At 34.6% G+C, this 20,963-nt stretch overlaps 2 protein-coding genes across 9 annotated transcripts in view; one reads left to right on the plus strand and one right to left on the minus strand.

Moving 5' to 3' along the window:
- The window catches only part of LOC127836852 (probable serine/threonine-protein kinase tsuA), a 404,515-nt gene that overhangs the window by 372,453 nt on the left and 11,099 nt on the right, over positions 1-20,963 (minus strand). For 5 of the 8 annotated variants that reach the window (XM_052363477.1, XM_052363476.1, XM_052363478.1 and 2 more), the window contains exon 2: positions 1,287-3,557. In XM_052363477.1, coding sequence (XP_052219437.1) covers positions 1,287-3,557 — 2,271 coding nt within the window. The remainder of the gene's footprint in view (positions 1-1,286; positions 3,558-20,963) is intronic. The other 3 variants (XM_052363483.1, XM_052363482.1, XM_052363481.1) reach the window with 2 other exon arrangements.
- The window catches only part of LOC127836866 (angiopoietin-2-like), a 456,318-nt gene that overhangs the window by 60,625 nt on the left and 374,730 nt on the right, over positions 1-20,963 (plus strand). The window lies entirely within an intron of this gene.

Here is a 20,963-nt window from a genome sequence, read left to right on the forward strand (position 1 = left end):
CAATAAGCTGGCCAGGATTTTTAACTGGTCCGACGGATCAACCAAATTTCTAGTTTCACTGGTCCTTCCTATTTTTTACTGACCCCGCGTCATTTTTTCCAGAAATAAGTGTCCTATGACTTCATATGACTCTATATCTCAATTTTTTTTAACAACCTACAAAATAATAAATATATTTAACCAGGGGACGAAACTTCCACTCGTCCGCTCGTATTGACGAGTGAAATCTTGAAAGGACGAGTGAATTTCCATAAAGCTCTCGTCCTAGTGAAAAAAGCTGATGTAAAACTATGTATTTTCTGACCAGTAAGACTTTTTGACATTAAATAAAATCATTGTCTTAAAGCATATCTATTCCGAAAGTAGAACGCCTATGAACCGGAAATTGTAAGTGTAAATTTCATTCAGCAGGCACGCATTGTTATGCGAGACTGTGTCCAGAGTAAATTGGCTTTTTGGTGTAAACTTTGCGCGTCCATGTTGACAGGGAACCATCCGACTGCATTCACTGTATTAGTATTGATTTTTAAAGAATTATTTAACCGCGAAGTACGGTTTTAAACAAGTCTGAAAACAACATGAAGTTAGCAAAATATTTGTCTTCATTTATTTATTGTGTGTTCCTCATAAATAAAGTAACTTTTTTCACTGCTTAACATTTCTTTTGTGATCAGTTTACATGAAAAATTGAGTAAGCAGCATTTTAGCAGTGATATAGTAAACTTTATTAGTCATATCAGCCCTTGGCAATCTTTATTTTACACTTATTTGAAAGACAAGTGCATGTGTTTGCAGGACGAGTGAAAATTTTAATGCACTTGTCCTACAGGACCAGTGCAGTTTAGAAATATTTTTGTCCCCTGATTTAACCATAATTTATATGACTTTTATACAAAATGGCCAGGAAAAAACCTGTTGTGTCAATATTTGTCGATAAAAAAATCCCAATTTGGTCCTTTTTGTCGATTAAAAATTCCCAAATTTCTATCGATTTAAAAAATCCCAATTTGACCAGACTCCTTTTCCCAATATGGCTGGAAAAAACCTGTAACTGCGTAATGACCTTGTGCTGGTATTTTGCATAAATCGTACATTTATTTGGCAAATAAATATCAACTTACATAGAAAAAATATTTGTTTGTATTTTTTGCTTTATGCTCGCCTGTGAAAAAAAAATCATTTTTTTATCTTAATTTTGCTCACACGCTAAACTTATGGTGGGCTAAAATCTGTAAAACAAATCTTCAATTTGTTGTGGCCCAACTTAATTGAATACATTTTCTTACCTACATAAAGGCTTGGCATGCCTTTAATGTGACCAAACAGCATTACGTGTGGCGCCACCGTGTCATCTAAAGAGATGGTTCTCCTCACGTCTTGAGTCACAGATTGTGTTGTTGTTGGCAAGGACAACTGGGAAATGGCTCCTATTACTGTGTTCTTTTTTGGCGCTGTAACAGACACCTTGTACGAGTTTGGCGTTTTTATTTGTGCTGCTTTATTTTTAAAAATTGCATGAACTATTTTTTTTATTAGGGGAAATGTTGTCTTTTTGTTCTGTTTATCATTGTTACTGGATTCAAGTGATTTTATAAAGTTATGTTTTTTTGCCCATGGTTCCCTCAATTTCTTATCTTCATATGTACTGTCCTCTTTACCCTTAATGGTTGGTGTACCTTTCATAACATTATTATAATTTGTAGTAGTTTCTTTTGTTGCTTTCTCACTCTGTTGTGTAGATTTCTTGTCTTTTATTGTAAGTTCACTGGGTTTTGCAGCTTTCTTGTCTTCTATTTGTTTACTCTGTTTAGTAGCTTTCATGTCTTCTATTTGTTTACTCTGTTTAGTAGCTTTCTTGTCTTCTATTTGTTTACTCTGTTTAGTAGCTTTATTGTCTTCTATTTGTTTACTCTGTTTACTAGCTTTCTTGTCTTCTATTTGATTACTCTGTTTAGTATCTTTTTTGTTTTCTATTTGTTTACTCTGTTTAGTGTCTTTCTTGTCTTCTATTTGTTTACTCTTTTTAGTAGCTTTCTTGTCTTCTATTTGTTTACTCTGTTTATAAGCTTTCTTTTCTTCTGTGAGTTTACTCTGTTTAGTAGCTTTCTTGCCTTTTGTTGCTTGTTCACTCAGTTTGGCATTAATCTTGTCTTCTGTTCTTTCTTTACTCTGTTTATTGCCATTTTTGCCTTTTGTTGCCTTTTGTAGGTTGTCCAATATGTTAATTAGCTCGCTTACCGTAACATTTTTTCTATTGATCCCATTACCTCCACTGTTTATCGTTTCCTCCGATGGCCTTTTGTACCAATTATTGACTTTCTGATATTTTGGAGTATTAATGTGCCTTTTTTGACGAGGCAAATCAGCTCTATCAGAGTTTTTTCCAAGATTTCTCTTCCCTGCAATGTTTCTTAGTGATTTCTCCAGTCTATAACCTTGATTATGGTTTCTTTTTACACTGGGCCCTTTCTTTTTTTGTGATTGCATCCTTGCTCTGTAGTCACTCCTCATGCGTGCCTTGTCAACCAACATGCCTCTATTGTCATTCATTATGCCATTATTGTTACTCAACATGCCTTTATTGTCATCCACCATGCCTCTATTGTTAATCAACATGCCACTATTGTCATTCATTATGCCTTTATTGTTACTCAACATGCCTTTATTGTCATTCACCATGCCGCTTTGGTCATTAAACATGCCTCTGTTGTTACTAGCCATGCCTCCATTATTATTCATTTTGACTCTATTGTCATTCACCATGCCTCTATTGACATTGACCATGCCTCCATTGTCATTCAACATGCCTCTATTGTTACTCACCATGCCCCTTTTTTCATTCAACATGCCTCTGTTGTTACTCAACATGCCTTTATTGTCATCTACCATGCCTCTATTGTCATTCACCATGCGGCTGTTGTCATTTACCATGCCTCTGTTGTCATTCACCATGCCTCTGTTGTTACTCACCATGCCTCCATTATCATTCATTTTGGCTGTATTGTCATTCACCATGCCGCTTTTGTCATTCACTGTGCCTCTATTGTCATTTACCATGCCTCTGTTGTCATTCACCATGCCTCTGTTGTTACTCACCATGCCTCCATTATCATTCATTTTGGCTGTATTGTCCTTCACCATGCCGCTTTTGTCATTCACCGTGCCTCTATTGTCATTTACCATGCCTCTGTTGTCATTCACCATGCCTCTGTTGTTACTCACCATGCCTCCATTATCATTCATTTTGGCTGTATTGTCATTCACCATGCCGCTTTTGTACCGAGCAAGTGCCTGTTCCAGTTCATAACCTTCTAATGGACTCAACTTAGGATATTCATGCCGTTTATGTGTTTTTGGATTCGAATTTCTATAACCTCCCATATCTTGCGGCTTCCAGGATAAATCGTCAGCAAGAATGTGGTTCTTTGACCTGCTCTGGCGTGTTTGTGGAAAATCATTATTGTAACTGGGGGCCCGTTTTGCCTGACCTCTAGTCTCTCCATGGACCACATGGTCTGCCAGGTAATATTCGTCTTCTCCAGGTCTTCCATCTTCAACTGCAAAGATATAACACAAGTGTTTTTTTTTCTGTATATGATGCTTGTTTTATTCGGGTTAACATTGTTGACTGTTGAGTTACAAATATGTTGTTTGGTGCTGTCTAACCTTTGCCGTTAAGTGTGAATGAAAATAATTGATATTTTTACAAGTTTAAACTTTTTCACATAAAAGCTTGCAGCTGACACACAAAAAGGTTATATTATACTAAACAATCGAGTCATGTAGGGCTGTATTCTCTACAAAAATTACCATAGTTTACTCGAAGGCATGTTTTACTTATTAGACTATTGTTCTGGTTTTATCTTATGGAGATAGTGGTAGGGCATGATTAGGTGTTCACTTCTAAATCCCTGAAGTATGATAAAGTTAGAGACTAAAGTAAATCAAAGCGCTGAAGGCACTGAAGCTGTTCGCTATTGCATAATTTAAGACGCAATTCATTTTTCAAAAATTATCGCAAGTTTGAAATGAACACACGCCATTCACATTTATGAAGAGTGTGTCCTAACGCACGGGTCGAGCTTTGTGTGCACTTTTTGTCATCCTATTTATTTCATAGAGATAACTTAGACAAAATAAAAACAACATGGCCTTTTTTGAAAGTTCTGAAAGCATAGAAAGTATGAAATGGCAGTGAGAACTGAATATAAAGACAATTTGCATTCACCATCATATTAAGTGAATATTGTTGGAATATCGAATACCTATCTCACTAAGAATATAATTTCATGATGAAAATTCACTTTACAAAACTTTTAATTTTATTAAGTGAATATTGTTGGAATATCGAATACCTATCTCACTAAGAATATAATTTCATGATGAAAATTCACTTTACAAAACTTTTAATTTTTGACACCTTATACAAATTCAAAATATACATAGAGAATACTAGGTTAGCGTTGAATACAGAGAAGTTTATGTTGCGAGGCTTAGAACGCCGGAAGCGCGAGCCTTGGCGAGCGCTTTCGGTGTTCGAGCCGAGCAACATAAACTTCTCTGTATTCAACGCTAATCCTAGTATTCTATTTATCCCATTTGATTTTTTCAACATGACATTTAACAAAAATAGATCTAATGGCCTTAACAATAATTTTAATTAAGTCATAAAAGCGCTTAAAATCTAACAAATGTAACCATGCGTAGTGATATACATGTATTTGTTCTGGTACGCAAAATAGTCTTTAAAAAATTCACACACAAACTGTAAAACAAGTAAATATATCACCATATGCCTACATTCAATTTTACGCAGTATGCGAATTTTAACACATTACAACCGCGAAAAGAAGATTTTACTTTACCATAATTCATTTTATTTTCGAAAGAAAATGATCAAAATCCAATATGGCGGCGATTGCTCCTGACAAAATGCTGTCGATGTCAACATACATGTACACCATCGACGACCTAGTTCTGGCTACCATAACTTTAAATGTCGCTTTTTATGATTTTTGACTGGCGCGACTTTGTACAGGTCTGTCAATACAAATAAACTGTCGCTGAAGTTTCTTTAGCTATCGAAGACCTTGACAAATTTGACGAGTAGACAAAACAATTGCAGCGACTGACACTTTATTTGACAAAATATACAGGGCAATACGTTTTCCGACTTCGAACGACGAATTTAAGGACGCGCAGAACGTGTTTTTTTATATAATGTTATGGGTATCCGGTATGTGTAACAGGGTTGAAATATTCATTTCACGGATTCTGTTCATGTGTTCTGTTTTAAATGTTATTATTTCCATATAACGCATTGTGTTTACCTGGGTTACTTATTAAGCTGTGCTCCTGTGGCCAGTCTTAGAGTTAAAGTCAGTCAAGCATGTGAGTTTCACATGTCCAGTTTATATAATTGTTCAGTCAGGCTTGACCAGTTATTTTCCCGCCCTTTCCTTTGTCTTCTGGTCACTTCTAACTTGAACACAGAGCTGTACACATCTACTTTTAAGATGTACATTTATAGTACAGAGTTGCCATTACTTCAATATAAGGTTAGTTCTATTTCTACCTGTTTGCATTTACTCTTTCTTGTATTTGCATTGAGTTGTATTTATGTTGTGAGTTGATATAACTCATATTTGATAAGTAATTAGGTTAAATTCAGAAAAGCAGCATTGCCATCCTAAACGTGCTAACGATTCCTATAATTCACAGTTTCCCATACTCTTCACATGTATAATCTTATTTGCAGCAGTAGCACAGCACCCGCAGAGAATTGTATAAGATTGAGAGAGAGTTCCGTACACATTCCACAAATGGTAAGTGAGAACGAGAAAAAGTTGAGATCTCATGTAATTGTATGTTTATGCTGTATATGTACCATTTATCATGTTACCAGATCTTTTATATATATTTCATTGTAACTTGTTAAAGGCCACACATGATATGTTTTATATATTTGTTACTTTGCATATAATAATATAGTGTCTGATACCATGTTTATATATGTTTCAGTGACATGGAATTCGTATAATAATAAAGACGAATACAACATATATTCGGGTGGTTATTTTGAGCCGGGTACTGCCCGTTTATATTTGGCGCCCAACGTGGCTTGATGTTAAGCCTGAAATTGAAAATACAGAAGACTTAATCAAATTTATGTCCACATATAGATGTCGGGAAAAGGCTGAAGATAGGTATAGGTCAGCTGATACTTTAAGATATGTTGAGGACAGAAGACACTTTGAAGACAGAAGACACTTTGAGGACAGAAGAACCTTTGAGGAAAGAAGATATGGGGATGACAGAACCTTCAATAGTAGTAGCTACCCCAGGATATCAACCTTTGGAGGGGTTAGTGGAAAAGGAGAAGCCAGTTGGGAGAGTTTCAAGTTTGAAGTTCAGTCTTTGATGGCTGATAGGATATTCAGAGAAGAGCAAATATTATTTGGAATAAGAAAGGCTGCCAAAGAAGATGTGGCTGACATATTAAGACGACTAGGAACAAAGGTTACAGTGAATGAAGTTATGTGGAAGCTGGAGAGTACATATGGAAATGTTGAAACGAAGGAAACTATTCTAAGAAAGTTTTACAATTGTTCCCAGCAACCTGCAGAGTCCATTGCATCATTTTCTTCTAAACTTGAAGACTTGTACGACAAGGCAGTTTCTTTGGGGGGTATTAAGAAGGATGACAATATAATTAAAGGGGTCTTATACCAAGGATTGAAGAAGGAACTCAGGCAGCAGGCAGCTTACAAGTTTGAAACAGAACATGATTATGACGCCTTTAAAATCTATCTAAGAAAGATGGAGTCTGAAGATAGAGAGGAGAAAAGAGAGACAACAAAGCCAGCCAACCCTGCGGTAAATACAACAGCACCAGAATTGACTGAAGTCCTGTCACAACTCAAAAGGTTGAATGAAAGAATCGATAGATTAGAAAGAGAGAAAGTAACAGGTCAGTCAGAGAACCAGTACACACCATTTATCAGCAGAGGTGCTCGGCGTGGACAACACGGTTATGATAGACATTTCCGGCCAGATCAGAGGGGTTTCAGAGGAACAACAAGAAGGGAACCATCAAGGCCACTGTCATCAACCACGTTTATGCCCACCTGTTACCACTGCAATCAACGTGGACACATTGCTAGGGAGTGCCCAAACTAGTTTGTGCTCCAGTCGCCGGGTCGGAGAGGAGCACACCAGAGACTAAGAAAGACCCTCAACTAGTTGGAGATGTGAATGAAGTCAACCTGAATATTAACAACAATACAACCACAGCTCTTTTGGACACTGGATCATGCGTAAGTATTATATCTGAAACATTCTATAAAGAACACTTAGCTGATACTGAATTAGAGCCACTGACAGAAATGATCAACATAGAATGCGCTGATGGTCAACAACTCCCATACTTAGGATGTATAGAAGCTACCATTAGTATTGAAAATGGATTGGAGAAAGCAACATCAAAGCAATGTCTCTTTTTGATATCACCAGATACGAAATACTCTGCAAGAACTCCAATAATTCTAGGAACAAACATATTGAAAACATTACTACAAGACTGCAAAGATAATTTTGGTGAACAATTTTTACAGAAGGCTAATTTACATACTCCATGGTTTTTAAGCTTTAGATGTTTAGTAATAAGAGAGAAAGCACTTAGAAGAAACAAGAATTGTCTGGCTATACTGAGATGTGCTACTGAACAGAAGATTACCATAGGACCAAATCAAACCAAACATATACCAGTGACAGCTTATAGAAAACTACCATACAGTGAATGTAATGCATTGATATCAGAGATAGGAGATTCATCACTTCCTGACTTCATTGACATCGGACCAGCTCTCGTGAATTATGACTTTAAGAAGAATGAGTATGTAGTGGAGTTATCTAACGTCACCTATAATACAGTTACAATAGCACCCAGAGCCATCATTGCAGAGCTACAGCCAGTTGACATTGAAGATGATACAACAAGGAGACACCTGAAGGAAGAGGAAGATTTGAAGAGAAGACAAGAGGCATTGATAGAAAGCTTGGACATCGACAAAGACAACATTTTAACACCTGAACAAAGAGAACAATTAAAAACACTTCTTCAAAAACACAAGGATTTATTTTCAACTTCTGACACAGATATAGGAACGTGTACGAAAACCAAACATAGAATAAATCTACATGACGAAACGCCATTTAAAATGAGACATCGCAGGATACCACCTAACATGGTTGAAGAGGTTAGAGCACATCTGGAACAGTTACTTTCATGCGGTATAATAACACCATCCAAATCTCCATGGGCATCACCAGTAGTTCTTGTTAGGAAAAAGAATGGAACACTCAGAATGTGTATAGACTTTAGAAATCTTAATGCCAAGACTATTAAAGACTCCTATGCCCTTCCCAGAATAGAAGACGTTTTTGATTGTTTACAGGGGGCGATGTATTTTTCTACGTTGGATATGAAATCAGGTTATCATCAAATTGAAATTGAGGAGGAGCATAAGGAAAGAACAGCCTTTACAGTAGGAGCACTAGGGTTTTACCACTTCCGAAAAATGCCATTCGGATTGACAAATGCCCCAGCAACATTTCAAAGAAATTCAGAGGAAATGCTAGGAGATTTGAATATGAAGATCTGCGTTATTTATTTGGACGACCTTATCATCTTTAGTAAAACTTTTGAGGAACACCTACATAACATAAACACCATTTTTGACAGATTAAGGGAATTTGGTTTGAAACTAGCTCCTGAAAAATGTGAATTCTTCAGAGAAAAGATAGCTTTCCTAGGACACATTGTGAGTAGTAAAGGAATTGAAACTGACCCAAGTAAGATAGACAAGATCAGAAACTGGCCATCACCAAGCACACCAGAAGAATTGAGAAGTTTTTTGTCATTTGCTGGATATTACAGAAGATTTATTCAAGACTTTAGCAAAATTACGAGACCGTTGAATGATCTGTTACCACCAACCAAAGCAAAGAAGGGACAGAAGAAACCACTGAAGGAATGGAAATGGACAGACACTGAAGAAGATATATTTACTAATCTGAAAGAAATTCTGTCTACACCTCCAGTTCTGGCATATCCAGATTTCAACTTACCGTTTGAAGTACACACGGATGCATCAGGTAAGGGTTTAGGAGCTGTGCTATATCAACAACATCACGACAACACCAAACACGTCATAGCATATGCAAGCAGGTCACTCAGTAAATCAGAATCAAACTACGCAGCTTTCAAATTAGAATTTTTGGCATTAAAATGGGCAGTCACCGAAAAGTTTTCAGATTACTTAACCAACACTCACTTTACATTACTCACAGATAACAATCCACTCACTTACATTCTCACTACAGCGAAATTAGACGCAACAGGGCAAAGATGGGCATCAGATTTGGGCAATTACAACTTTGACATCATATACAGGGCAGGCAGAAACAACACAGATGCAGATGCACTCAGCAGATATCCTCACCACAAAATCATAGACCAACAACAACATGAAAACATCAAAATAGACAACAGCACAGTGAAAACAATTTGCAAGTACATAACACCAGCACTCATTGACACACTACCAGCATTGTCACTCAACATCATAGAAGCTACAGAAACACCAATGCAACCTATAGCACAGCTTGAATTAAGAGAAATTAGGAAAGCACAGAGACAAGATCAATTAATTGAAAAGTGGAGAATAGCAACTATAGACAAGACCCTACCCCAATTTAATACTCTACCTGGAGATATCATAATGAAAAAGAACTTTGAAAACTTTATCATAAAGAGAGGCATTCTGTACAGGAATTTACATGAGAATGAAGAGATTATTGAACAACTCGTTATACCAAACTGCTATAAGAGAGAAATACTAGAAGGATTTCATGACGACTGTGGTCACCCTGGAAGAGATAGGACACTAAGATTACTGAGAGAACGCTATTTTTGGCCAGGAATTACAACAGATGTGGAGAAACATGTCACAGGATGTAATCGATGTTTAAGGAGAAAGACAACAGTGAATACAAGGGCACCAATGATTAATGTGAATACAACTTATCCATTAGAATTAGTGTGCTTTGACTTTCTGTCAGTTGAACCATCTAAAGGACATAGTAACATCCTAGTGATAACGGATCATTATACCAAATTTGCCATGGCCATTCCGACAAAGAACCAGACAGCGAAAACAACCGCCGAAGCCTTTTATAACAATTTTGTTGTTCAGTATGGTATTCCAACAACTTTACACTCTGACCAAGGAGCCAATTTCGAATCACAGATAATCAAAGAGCTCTGCAAATTAACCAATACAAAGAAAACTCATACTTCTATTTACCATCCTCAAGGAAACGGAACTCCAGAAAGATTTAATAGAACATTACTAGGCATGCTTGGAACATTAGAGAATGATCAGAAGAAACATTGGACTGATTACATTAAGCATCTGGTATTTTGCTACAATTGTACTCCACACGAATCGACAAGAGTATCACCTTTCGAATTAATGTTCGGACGTAAAGCAAAATTACCCATGGACACCAAGTTTGAACAAGTAACATCAGAATTCAAGACCAAAGAAACCAAAGATTACATTGAACATTTAAAGATGAGAATGAAGAGGACAAGAGAAATAGTTGAACAGTATGTAGAAAATGCCAAAGGTAAGCAAAAGAAGTATTATGACATGAAAGCTCGAGCAGCAAGAGTTCAAGTAGGGGATAAGGTTCTTGTAAAAATCCTATCCCATACTGAAGGAAAACACAAACTGGTAGATAAGTTTGAAGAGGAAGTTTTTACTGTCCTAGAACAAGTAAATGACCATATACCAGTCTATCGTGTCAGGTCAGAATCAGGTAAGGAGAAAACTCTGCACAGGAATCATCTGCGCCTGTTGGTTAATCAGGATGAAGCAGAAGAGTTCCGGGATAATCAGGAGACTACTTCAGGTAACAGCATACCTGTAGACGTAGCAGAAGAAGAAGTAGAAGAATTATCAGACAAGAAGACCATGGATGCATCCAAAGAAGTAGAAAAGATGGAAGACGATGATGAGGATGAGTCTGATGCAGGAGATCTTGTATATTTTTCAAGAGGTGGGGACGCCCATATCCTAGCTGACGACATAGATATGTCTAGAGAAGAATCAAGGACGGAAAACATAGATATGTCTACAGAAGAATCGAGGATAGAAGACAGAGATGATATTTCTAGTGAAGTTCCCGGAGAACAACGAAACGAAGATAGGGAAGAATTAATACAAGCAGAGGATAGAGTAGATGACGTTGTTGAAGATGTTCCTGAATCTACAGCAGGGAATGAAGAAGAGAACAACGAAGAAGAGATGCCTGAAAACGTACCTCATCAAGTAGATTTGTCGCAAGAAGCTGACATTACTGAAGAACCAGACATTACTGAATACCCTATACAAGATCAAGATAATAATAATCAAGAAGAAATTGAAGTCCCTATAGAAATGGATGAAGCACAACCGATAAGGACAGAGACATCTACATCGGATACTAGAGCTCCAACACCAAAACCAAGACAATCTGTCAGAGAGAGACGACCTCCAGATCGGTATAAGGATTACCAGATGAATGCTTGTGTGGTACCAAGACCACAAGATGCCAGGTTTGAGGCATTAAATAAATTGATTGCCTCAGGTGTTTTAAATCAATTAGACAGTAAGACAGCTGGACGTATGGTTTCTAGTATTTTTCAATGAAATTTTCATTAAAAATTTGTTTTAACATATTTTAAACAATATTGTGTATGTATTTTGTGTGTATTTTATATCAGATGTTGTTTTGTTTTTTTGCAAGGTTCGGGCAGTATTATTCTGATTAATAATTATCAGAAAGAGTTATCTCTGAAATAAATTTCAGTGAGTTTTCATGCGAGTGACGTGAGGTTATTTTTGTAACTTTCTTATTAACAATGTGAATTGCTGATATTGCATATAGTATCAATTGATTTTTTTAATGGATTATTTTAATGTGAGGACACAGTTCTGAAGAGCAGGAGGAAAAGAGTCAGAATCATATTTATACATTTATGTAAGGTAAGTATGTATCAGTTATTCAGTAGTATAACTAGTGGATGTAGTTTCGATAAAGTATGTTGTTCTTGCTTGTACAATGCTGTTATTATAAACAGTATAGTGAGATAGATAGGTATTGTATCTATTTTGTATAGAAAGGTTATTTGTTGACGGACGATTCTGTTTTTACTGTGACATGACAATTTTGTTTTCTTCTTGGTTTGTTATGATGAGGACATCATTTTTTCGGGCCAGGGAAGTCTGTAACAGGGTTGAAATATTCATTTCACGGATTCTGTTCATGTGTTCTGTTTTAAATGTTATTATTTCCATATAACGCATTGTGTTTACCTGGGTTACTTATTAAGCTGTGCTCCTGTGGCCAGTCTTAGAGTTAAAGTCAGTCAAGCATGTGAGTTACACATGTCCAGTTTATATAATTGTTCAGTCAGGCTTGACCAGTTATTTTCCCGCCCTTTCCTTTGTCTTCTGGTCACTTCTAACTTGAACACAGAGCTGTACACATCTACTTTTAAGATGTACATTTATAGTACAGAGTTGCCATTACTTCAATATAAGGTTAGTTCTATTTCTACCTGTTTGCATTTACTCTTTCTTGTATTTGCATTGAGTTGTATTTATGTTGTGAGTTGATATAACTCATATTTGATAAGTAATTAGGTTAAATTCAGAAAAGCAGCATTGCCATCCTAAACGTGCTAACGATTCCTATAATTCACAGTTTCCCATACTCTTCACATGTATAATCTTATTTGCAGCAGTAGCACAGCACCCGCAGAGAATTGTATAAGATTGAGAGAGAGTTCCGTACACATTCCACAAATGGTAAGTGAGAACGAGAAAAAGTTGAGATCTCATGTAATTGTATGTTTATGCTGTATATGTACCATTTATCATGTTACCAGATCTTTTATATATATTTCATTGTAACTTGTTAAAGGCCACACATGATATGTTTTATATATTTGTTACTTTGCATATAATAATATAGTGTCTGATACCATGTTTATATATGTTTCAGTGACATGGAATTCGTATAATAATAAAGACGAATACAACATATATTCGGGTGGTTATTTTGAGCCGGGTACTGCCCGTTTATATATGCCGTGTGTGATCCGATGCATCAATGGCGCCCATGTTATAATCATTTACCCGAGAACAGGGAACGACACAAGTACAAACAAAAATCAAAACACGTAAGAACTAGTATCTTACCTTTAATTATCCTTTAAAATTCATCTTATAATCCATTTAACTCAATAATTGAAGATTTTGCATCTAGGGTCTTTAATAATTATTTTAGCATAGTTAAATAAAGACCCTTATGTCATTCTATCACTTTATTCAAATGAGTTTATGAACGCGATAAACTTTCTTCTTCGTCACACGCTACGTCATGTACTCTACATTACTGCTGTTCAAATGAACCGGAGCAGTTTATCTAATAATAGCCGTTGGTAAACTCGGTTGCATTTGCAGATTTCTGCATACAAACATAATTATGTTTAAACTTGCACAATGTTTTATTTATCTATGGTATATGCCCTTATTGTACGAGAAAATAATTTAATATATAAATACACAAAGAATGGAAAACATTCCAGTACACAACAGATAAATGAGTAGAAAATACCCGTGTACAAAATGGGACGTTCCCAATTCCAGTGTGGTGCTATTTTTACCAGCTTATACTTTACACAGCTCTATGCCTAACGTGAATTAAATAGGAAAGCAAACATAGCAGATTATTCATGAACTGTGCGATATGTGTATGGCTTGTTGTACGTTCTTAATATTTAAGTTAAATGTCAAAAGTATATGCTTTGGTTATAAACAATGCACATTACACGAAATAAGGAAAATGTGATCAATTGACAATTCAGATATGTCGACATACAGTACATGTAGAAAACATGTGAAATAGGTCGCGTTTATAATAAATCGTCAAAAAAAATGGGGGAAATGACGCAATAAGTATGTCATTTTATGACGCCATCAATCAGCTGATTCATTATACGGATGGCGAAAAATTATGTCATATGACTAGATTTAAAGGTTGAAGGTCGTATAATTTTGAAGCTTAAGTTTTGTCGACTTTGTTTCTTATGAAAAATCATTCAGTGGTAAAGTAAATATAAATAAAAAAATAACAAAACAAAAATCGTGTAATTTTATATTTTATTTCAACAGTTCTTTTGGTGAATATGTCATATATATATTTTTCTGCAAAATATGCACATTTTCTTCTAATGGGTGACCTTAAAATTCGATCAATGAACCAAACAATATCGACCTAATTTTAGCGCATATCGCATGACGTCATTTAAAAAGTAGTCCGTGCACGCGACAGGTATATTCCACAGTGTTGAATACAAGCAAGTATATTCCACAACGTGTTATACCGTCAATGTCGCGGTGAAAATGGGATAAAAGAAGATCATTGATGAAAATAAATAAACAAATAAATCTGCGAGTAATACTTTTTTCTCATCAATAAGGTAGTCATCAAGACAGCCCTGTTGACCCGTACATTGTTGTTTATGCATTACTTGTAACCCTAGCAGTTCGCACGGTGTCAACAACTCTTACCTAATTATACCGGTAGGCAGGGCTCTCGGAAACGCTTAATCCAGCGTATTTGTACGCATAAATTTTAAAAATGACGCTTATTGGAAACCAATTGAGAGTTCAAAGGAGGCACCTTTTTGCATAACTGGGTTCTTCAAGTCAATCCATTAACCCTTTCAGTGCAGGAACCGAATTTTGAAGGCCTTTGCAAACAGTTTGGATCCAGATGAGACGCTACAGAACGTGGCGTCTCATCAAGATCGAAACTGTTTGCTATTCTGATAGTATTCTTTAAAAAAAATCGAAGAAAATGATAATTTTAGAAATTCAGCAGACGACATTTTAACAGACGACAAATTTCCCAGCATGCAAAGGGTTAACAAACAAAACCTGTAAAGCAACCTCCTATTTAAACTCAAGCCAACACAATTCATTTCCTCACACCTGTTTAAAATCCAATTAATCAAATTAAGTAATGTTTCTAAATTGTCCATAGTTTTTTCACATCCAATCCTCTATGGAGCTAACCCCTAATGCTTTATCTGACAGTATGAGCATGCATGCTTCCAGTAATGTAGTAATGATTAACCCTTTGCATGCTGGGAAATTTATCGTCTGCAAAAATGTCATCTGTTGAATTTCTAAAATCTTGCTTTTATGTTCTGTTCATTTGGTTTTCAGACACAAAACATTGTTTGGTCGATTAATAGTATAGTACTTCAAATTGCGAATAAAGAAACTCATGGAAAAATGGTGGATTTTATACGAAAAATGATAAAACTGCATCGATAATCATCATGATTTAGATGATCAGTACGTATTTCGACAAATAAAATATCAATATGTCCATTAATGTTACAAAATGTTACATTTTAGTTTACTAAGGTATTTGAGGAAATTCAAATGTTTAAAGAGTCGGATGCCAAATTTTCATGGACACTTCTTTTACCGATCATCTCAATGACAATGACACTTGTATTCCAGATAACTCGACACTTTTTACCAGATATAACACACTCTACTTAGTGAATCAGAAATGCGGAATTCACTGTGGAATACATACCCTGTACTGTTATAGTAAGCAGGCGATAAATAAAAATGTATGTACATGTACTGGCGTAAATTAAAAACGAATATGATTATGATTTTGTATAAACGTGAAAGATAAATGTGAAAATACTAGTAATTCAATATGTCTGATGAGTACAGTCTATATGACCTTACATTTTCCAGTTTTTGATTCACCCAACAGATGGATTTTAGCGTAGAACACAAGCTTAAACAATTTTAAAGTACATTCTTTGTAGTGAAACGACTGATCTAAAGCATGTATAATTATGTCCTAATGAAGGTACTAAGGCCATTTACTTATAATATACTAGATAGCATGTTATGAAACATCGCTCTGTGGATCTGCAACTTAGAGATAAATATCAGCAGCGCTGCAGGTCCGAAAGTCTTGTGGAACTTTTTGGCTCAATGTTCGTAAATTAAAAAATTAGCAATAATGGAACAGGCGGTCGATTAAATCACATGATAGTGGTGTCAAAGTTGTGTATACCAATCGTTGTTATCAATATAAACACAACACATTCTGCATATGAACTTGGATATATACATGACATAATTATATATTACAGGATGAGCGAATTGGAGTTAATGAATGTTACCTTTTATTCGTTTCTTTCCATAAATGCTGCATACAAGATTTCATAACATATCTAAATTTAATATCTAAATTTAAAGCATTAGTATGCGACACTTAAATTACAACAATTTATTTTTTTTTTAAAGGGGCTTTTAAACAGATTTAGCCATGTATTGAAGTTTGTCATTAACTGCTTTATATTGATAAATGTAAACATTAGATCTTAAAAACTCCAGTAAAAAAAAAGAAAGAAAAAAGTAACCCTCAACTAGGCTCGAACCACTGACCCCTGAAGAAAAAGTCTATTGCTTAGACCACTCGGCCATCAATGCTTATACAATGAGTGGTTGTATACTTTATATAAGCAATCCTCGAAGTATCACAAACTATAAGTTAACAACAACAACAGATCTATCCAAATTATTCAATCGTTTCCCGTTGCAACGCTTTATAATTTTAAGGGTCTTTTAATCGTCAAAAGATGCATATAATGGATATTTTAGAGCATGGTAACTGTTCAGTATTACTGTTTCCTAAAAAAATATCATAACTACAACGAAAATTTGAGAAATCTGAAACATTTTTTTTTAAATGTTGTCAATTTACCAAAACGTGAAAAGACCCCTTTAATAACTTTTTGTTTTGATATTTCACTTAGTCAGCTCAATATAATTTAACTGAGATAAGGTTTAAATGTAATTACCTAAGCATGATTGTTTGATATTGTTTCTGCTTTTTTCATGTTTTATTTTTTATTTTCAAAACAAGATTTGACAATCATGAAGACACATGTATACCGCATTATTAACTCTCAATCGCTTTTCTCATCAGTATTTACCAGTATATACTTGTTAGTCTACTTAATTAATTAATCTTTAGCTTTGATGCAAGTAGCCACAGTTTTGTATTGGCATCTTATTCACCAAGTATAGTGTTACTTTACATAGGACTTTATGAAGAACAAATGTGTATTTTCCGTTTTAGGATCCCTTGGCTCCCCTTATCTAGAGGCCTGCTATATAATTAAAGTTAAACACAATCGTGTTAATCCACATGATCCGTTGTGTTTTCATCTCTCCAAATCTCGAGTAACCACCAAAAAACAAGTTCATTATGTAGACAATTATTTCACTTGAAATATATTACTTCAGAAATATCATTTGAATCTTATTTAAAAATTGCACTTATAATATTAATTTTATAAATTAATAGTAATGAGATTTTGAAAACAAACAACGCGATTGGTTATATTTCACATGTGTATGTTATTACGTTATGCATAGATTCCCAATGTGTCGCGCTTGTCTTGTTTGGTAAGAATAGCCATAATATACATAAATGCTTTTCAGGTAGAAGATAAAACTACGTTATCAGAGTGCCCAATTTGTTGAAAGTCTCTGTTATCCGAAGTGTCCTATATCATGAATCAAAGTATCCGCAACTTCATGAATACCACCTATTAAAAAATGCTCTATCTTCCTTTATTTTTCATTGAATACTATCAAAATTTCAGTATTTGAAGCACATTGATTACTCCAAATGCTGGAATGAATTCAACCGAACTTTCTATTTTAGGAGCACAAATCTACCATTTTACCCTGATTTTTTTCTTCCCGATATAAAGGGATACACCATTTATCATTTGACCATGTGCCTTGTCCCAAAAACTAATTGTTAGAACATAACTTTTGAAGAAAACTGAGGAACTTATCTACTTATCTACATGAGTACTGCACAGTTATGCTTCACGCAACGGGAAATTTTGTCACAGATTGCAGGCGTATTCAAGGATTTAATCTTATACATTAAGATTTAGGCAAAAACTGCAAGAAAAACTGTCTTGTCCACTTAAGATATTTGCAAATGTATTTCAATAACTTGAGATATTTTAAACAAGAAATATCTTTTAAAAGATAAACGGTGTTGATGTTGTAGTGTTTGCGACCAGTGAAAGGAGATGGAATGAAGCGACCATGTATTTTAATGAAGGTAGTGAGTGATAATAAGAAAATATATTTTACTGTATCAACAAAAAAGAAATGAAGAACAAGAAGAGGTCAAATTGTATGTTTTATTGTCAATAAGTATTGTAATGACTAGGTTTTCATAATTGAAAGAGTAATAAATTAGTTTCAATAGTAAAAAAAAACATAATCGCCACTGAAATACTATGAACATAATGTTGGAATGAAATAAAGATAATGTGTTATAAATGTGAAGATGTTAGTAGAATGTAAACATAAAAGACTCAATATTGCAAGCATCATAGTGATATGAATTTTTTGCAGAAAGACAGAACATTATATAAAAAATGAACAAAACAAAGTACAAAGAAACATATTTACACTAATAAACACAAATATGGATTAGAATAAATCATAGACAGATATATTTCCAACACCTATAGACAATACCAAACTTCCAGATTGATGTCAGACCTTTGGTCTGACGGATTGACAAATTCTGTCAGACCAGAAGAAAGTTTGTCAGACCAAACAAAAAGAGAGAAAACACAAAATGGAATGACGGTTACACATAGTATTTATTTATATCATAATGGCATATATCAAGTATGTACTATCTAGTTATATCATAAAACAAGTATGTTACTATACAGATATAATCAGATATCGGAATAGAGATTGGAATTCAAATAATTGATTATCTTCTTCTCATTGTCTCCTTCCTCCTGAAAATCTGAACAGTAATCACTCTTGTCATCTTTACAGTATTGATAATTGATTTGTTGAGTTTCTGCGTCAAAGTCTACGACATTATCAGGTTCAGCAGTCTCCTGCTCATCTGAGGTACCTTTAATTAATAGATGATGAATCACTTGAGTCTCGACAAATTTGTTTTGCCAATATTCTCAATATAATAGTATCTGTACCAGGTAATGCTTTGGTAAGAAACCTCAGCATATCAGGCAAATCTCACAATACACATAAAGACAATAAAAATTAGTTGTGAAATAATCTTTTGGAAAGAAGACAACAATATTTTGAAAACGAAATCACCTGAAAACAATTATACGTCAAAGTTATTTTCGCTTCGCAATGCTGTTTACATTGAAGACAATAGACTGATACGGAAAAGCATGAGTTTAGAAAAACCCACTTATCACCCTGATACAAACAACGCTGGTCAATTAAATCAACCAATGATAGCTTACTTTAAATAATAACAGTTGATACGGTGTGTGATTTTGAAAGGATTATAAATGTGTCATGTTTATTTCTACCAGCGGATTAGTGGGTTTTTCCAAAAAGTTGATTTTTCCGGGATACATATATTGACATATGCGAGCACCTTGCTGCATGGTCCCATCTCTCGAACTTTGCGAATTGACATTCACATATAAGAGTGGAACTACTACTTTATAGATCGCGGGCTCAGCGAAAAACGGTCGTAACTGACTTTTTGTAAACTTTTCAGTACAATAAAAAAAAAATTAATATTTTATTTATTTTTATCAGTAATACAAAATTATTTTGCATAAATGTAGGTATTGTACATTCATTGAAAGTTCACACAATATACCTTTATTGGAATTATTGTAGTCAGAGATATTTGTTAAATATCAAGATACGACTGTTTTGCGCTTAAAATCTTGTAATGTTTGATTATATTTTTTATGCAAAAAGGTCGTATCTGAAAATCAGATCAGTTTTTTTCAAATTCTGTTCATATGCCTTAATATGAAGACTTTTATCTGGAATACTTGAAATATGTGTTTATTGAAATATTTTTTTTAATGAAGGAAGAAAATACAAAAATTTACATTTATTTGAATTCAAGTTGGATTAAATGGAGTACATGAAATGCATTGCATTGTGCTTGTTTTTTACCAATAACTATATCTATAAGGTATTATCACTTTATTTGATTTTTTTTTAATTATTTAAATGTATGCAGACATACTAGTAACAGAAAAATGATCAATACACAGTGAGTGGGGGCCTGTACAGAATTATTAAGTAGAAGACCAATACATAAGAAGAAACAAGTTATTGTCATATCTTTAAATCTTTCATAAAGCATTTAATATTTGTATTGTAATTATTTTAATTCAATAGAGTTCAAGTCAAAACAAGTCTTTTCAGCTTATTTTAATTAAAAAAAAAAAGAACTTTGTTATTTAAAGCAGGCCTATAACCCTCTTTCTGAATTCAAATACAAACTACAATGTTTTCAAATATATTTATTGTGATATACAAAAAATGTTAAGACAAAAACTAGTACAAAATTCTATTGATCTTTTTCCTACCTTTTGACCATCATTATTATAATTGTCTCAGTCTGACATGTTACACATTGGTACCATTGTCTCAGTCTGACATGCTATGTACTGGTATCATTGTCACAGTTTGGCATGATACATACCGGTACCATTGTCTCAGTCTGACATGCTAGTACCATTGCCACAGTCTCACATGCTACTTTCTGGTATAATTGTAACAGTCTGACATGCCACGCACTGGTACGACAGACATTTCCAAAAGTGTCGGACCGTTGGACCTGACCGACGTTTTAAAGACAGGTCCGATTGAAAATGCCATTTTGCCGGTCCGAATGTCCGGGAAATAAGTCAAGACGAAAAGTTGATTTATTTTATAGAATTCGTTCCAGTGTGCGATCATTTGAGAACGAAT

This window comes from Dreissena polymorpha, chromosome 7, assembly GCF_020536995.1.
Source record: "Dreissena polymorpha isolate Duluth1 chromosome 7, UMN_Dpol_1.0, whole genome shotgun sequence".
NCBI classification, from domain to species: Eukaryota; Metazoa; Mollusca; class Bivalvia; order Myida; family Dreissenidae; genus Dreissena; species Dreissena polymorpha.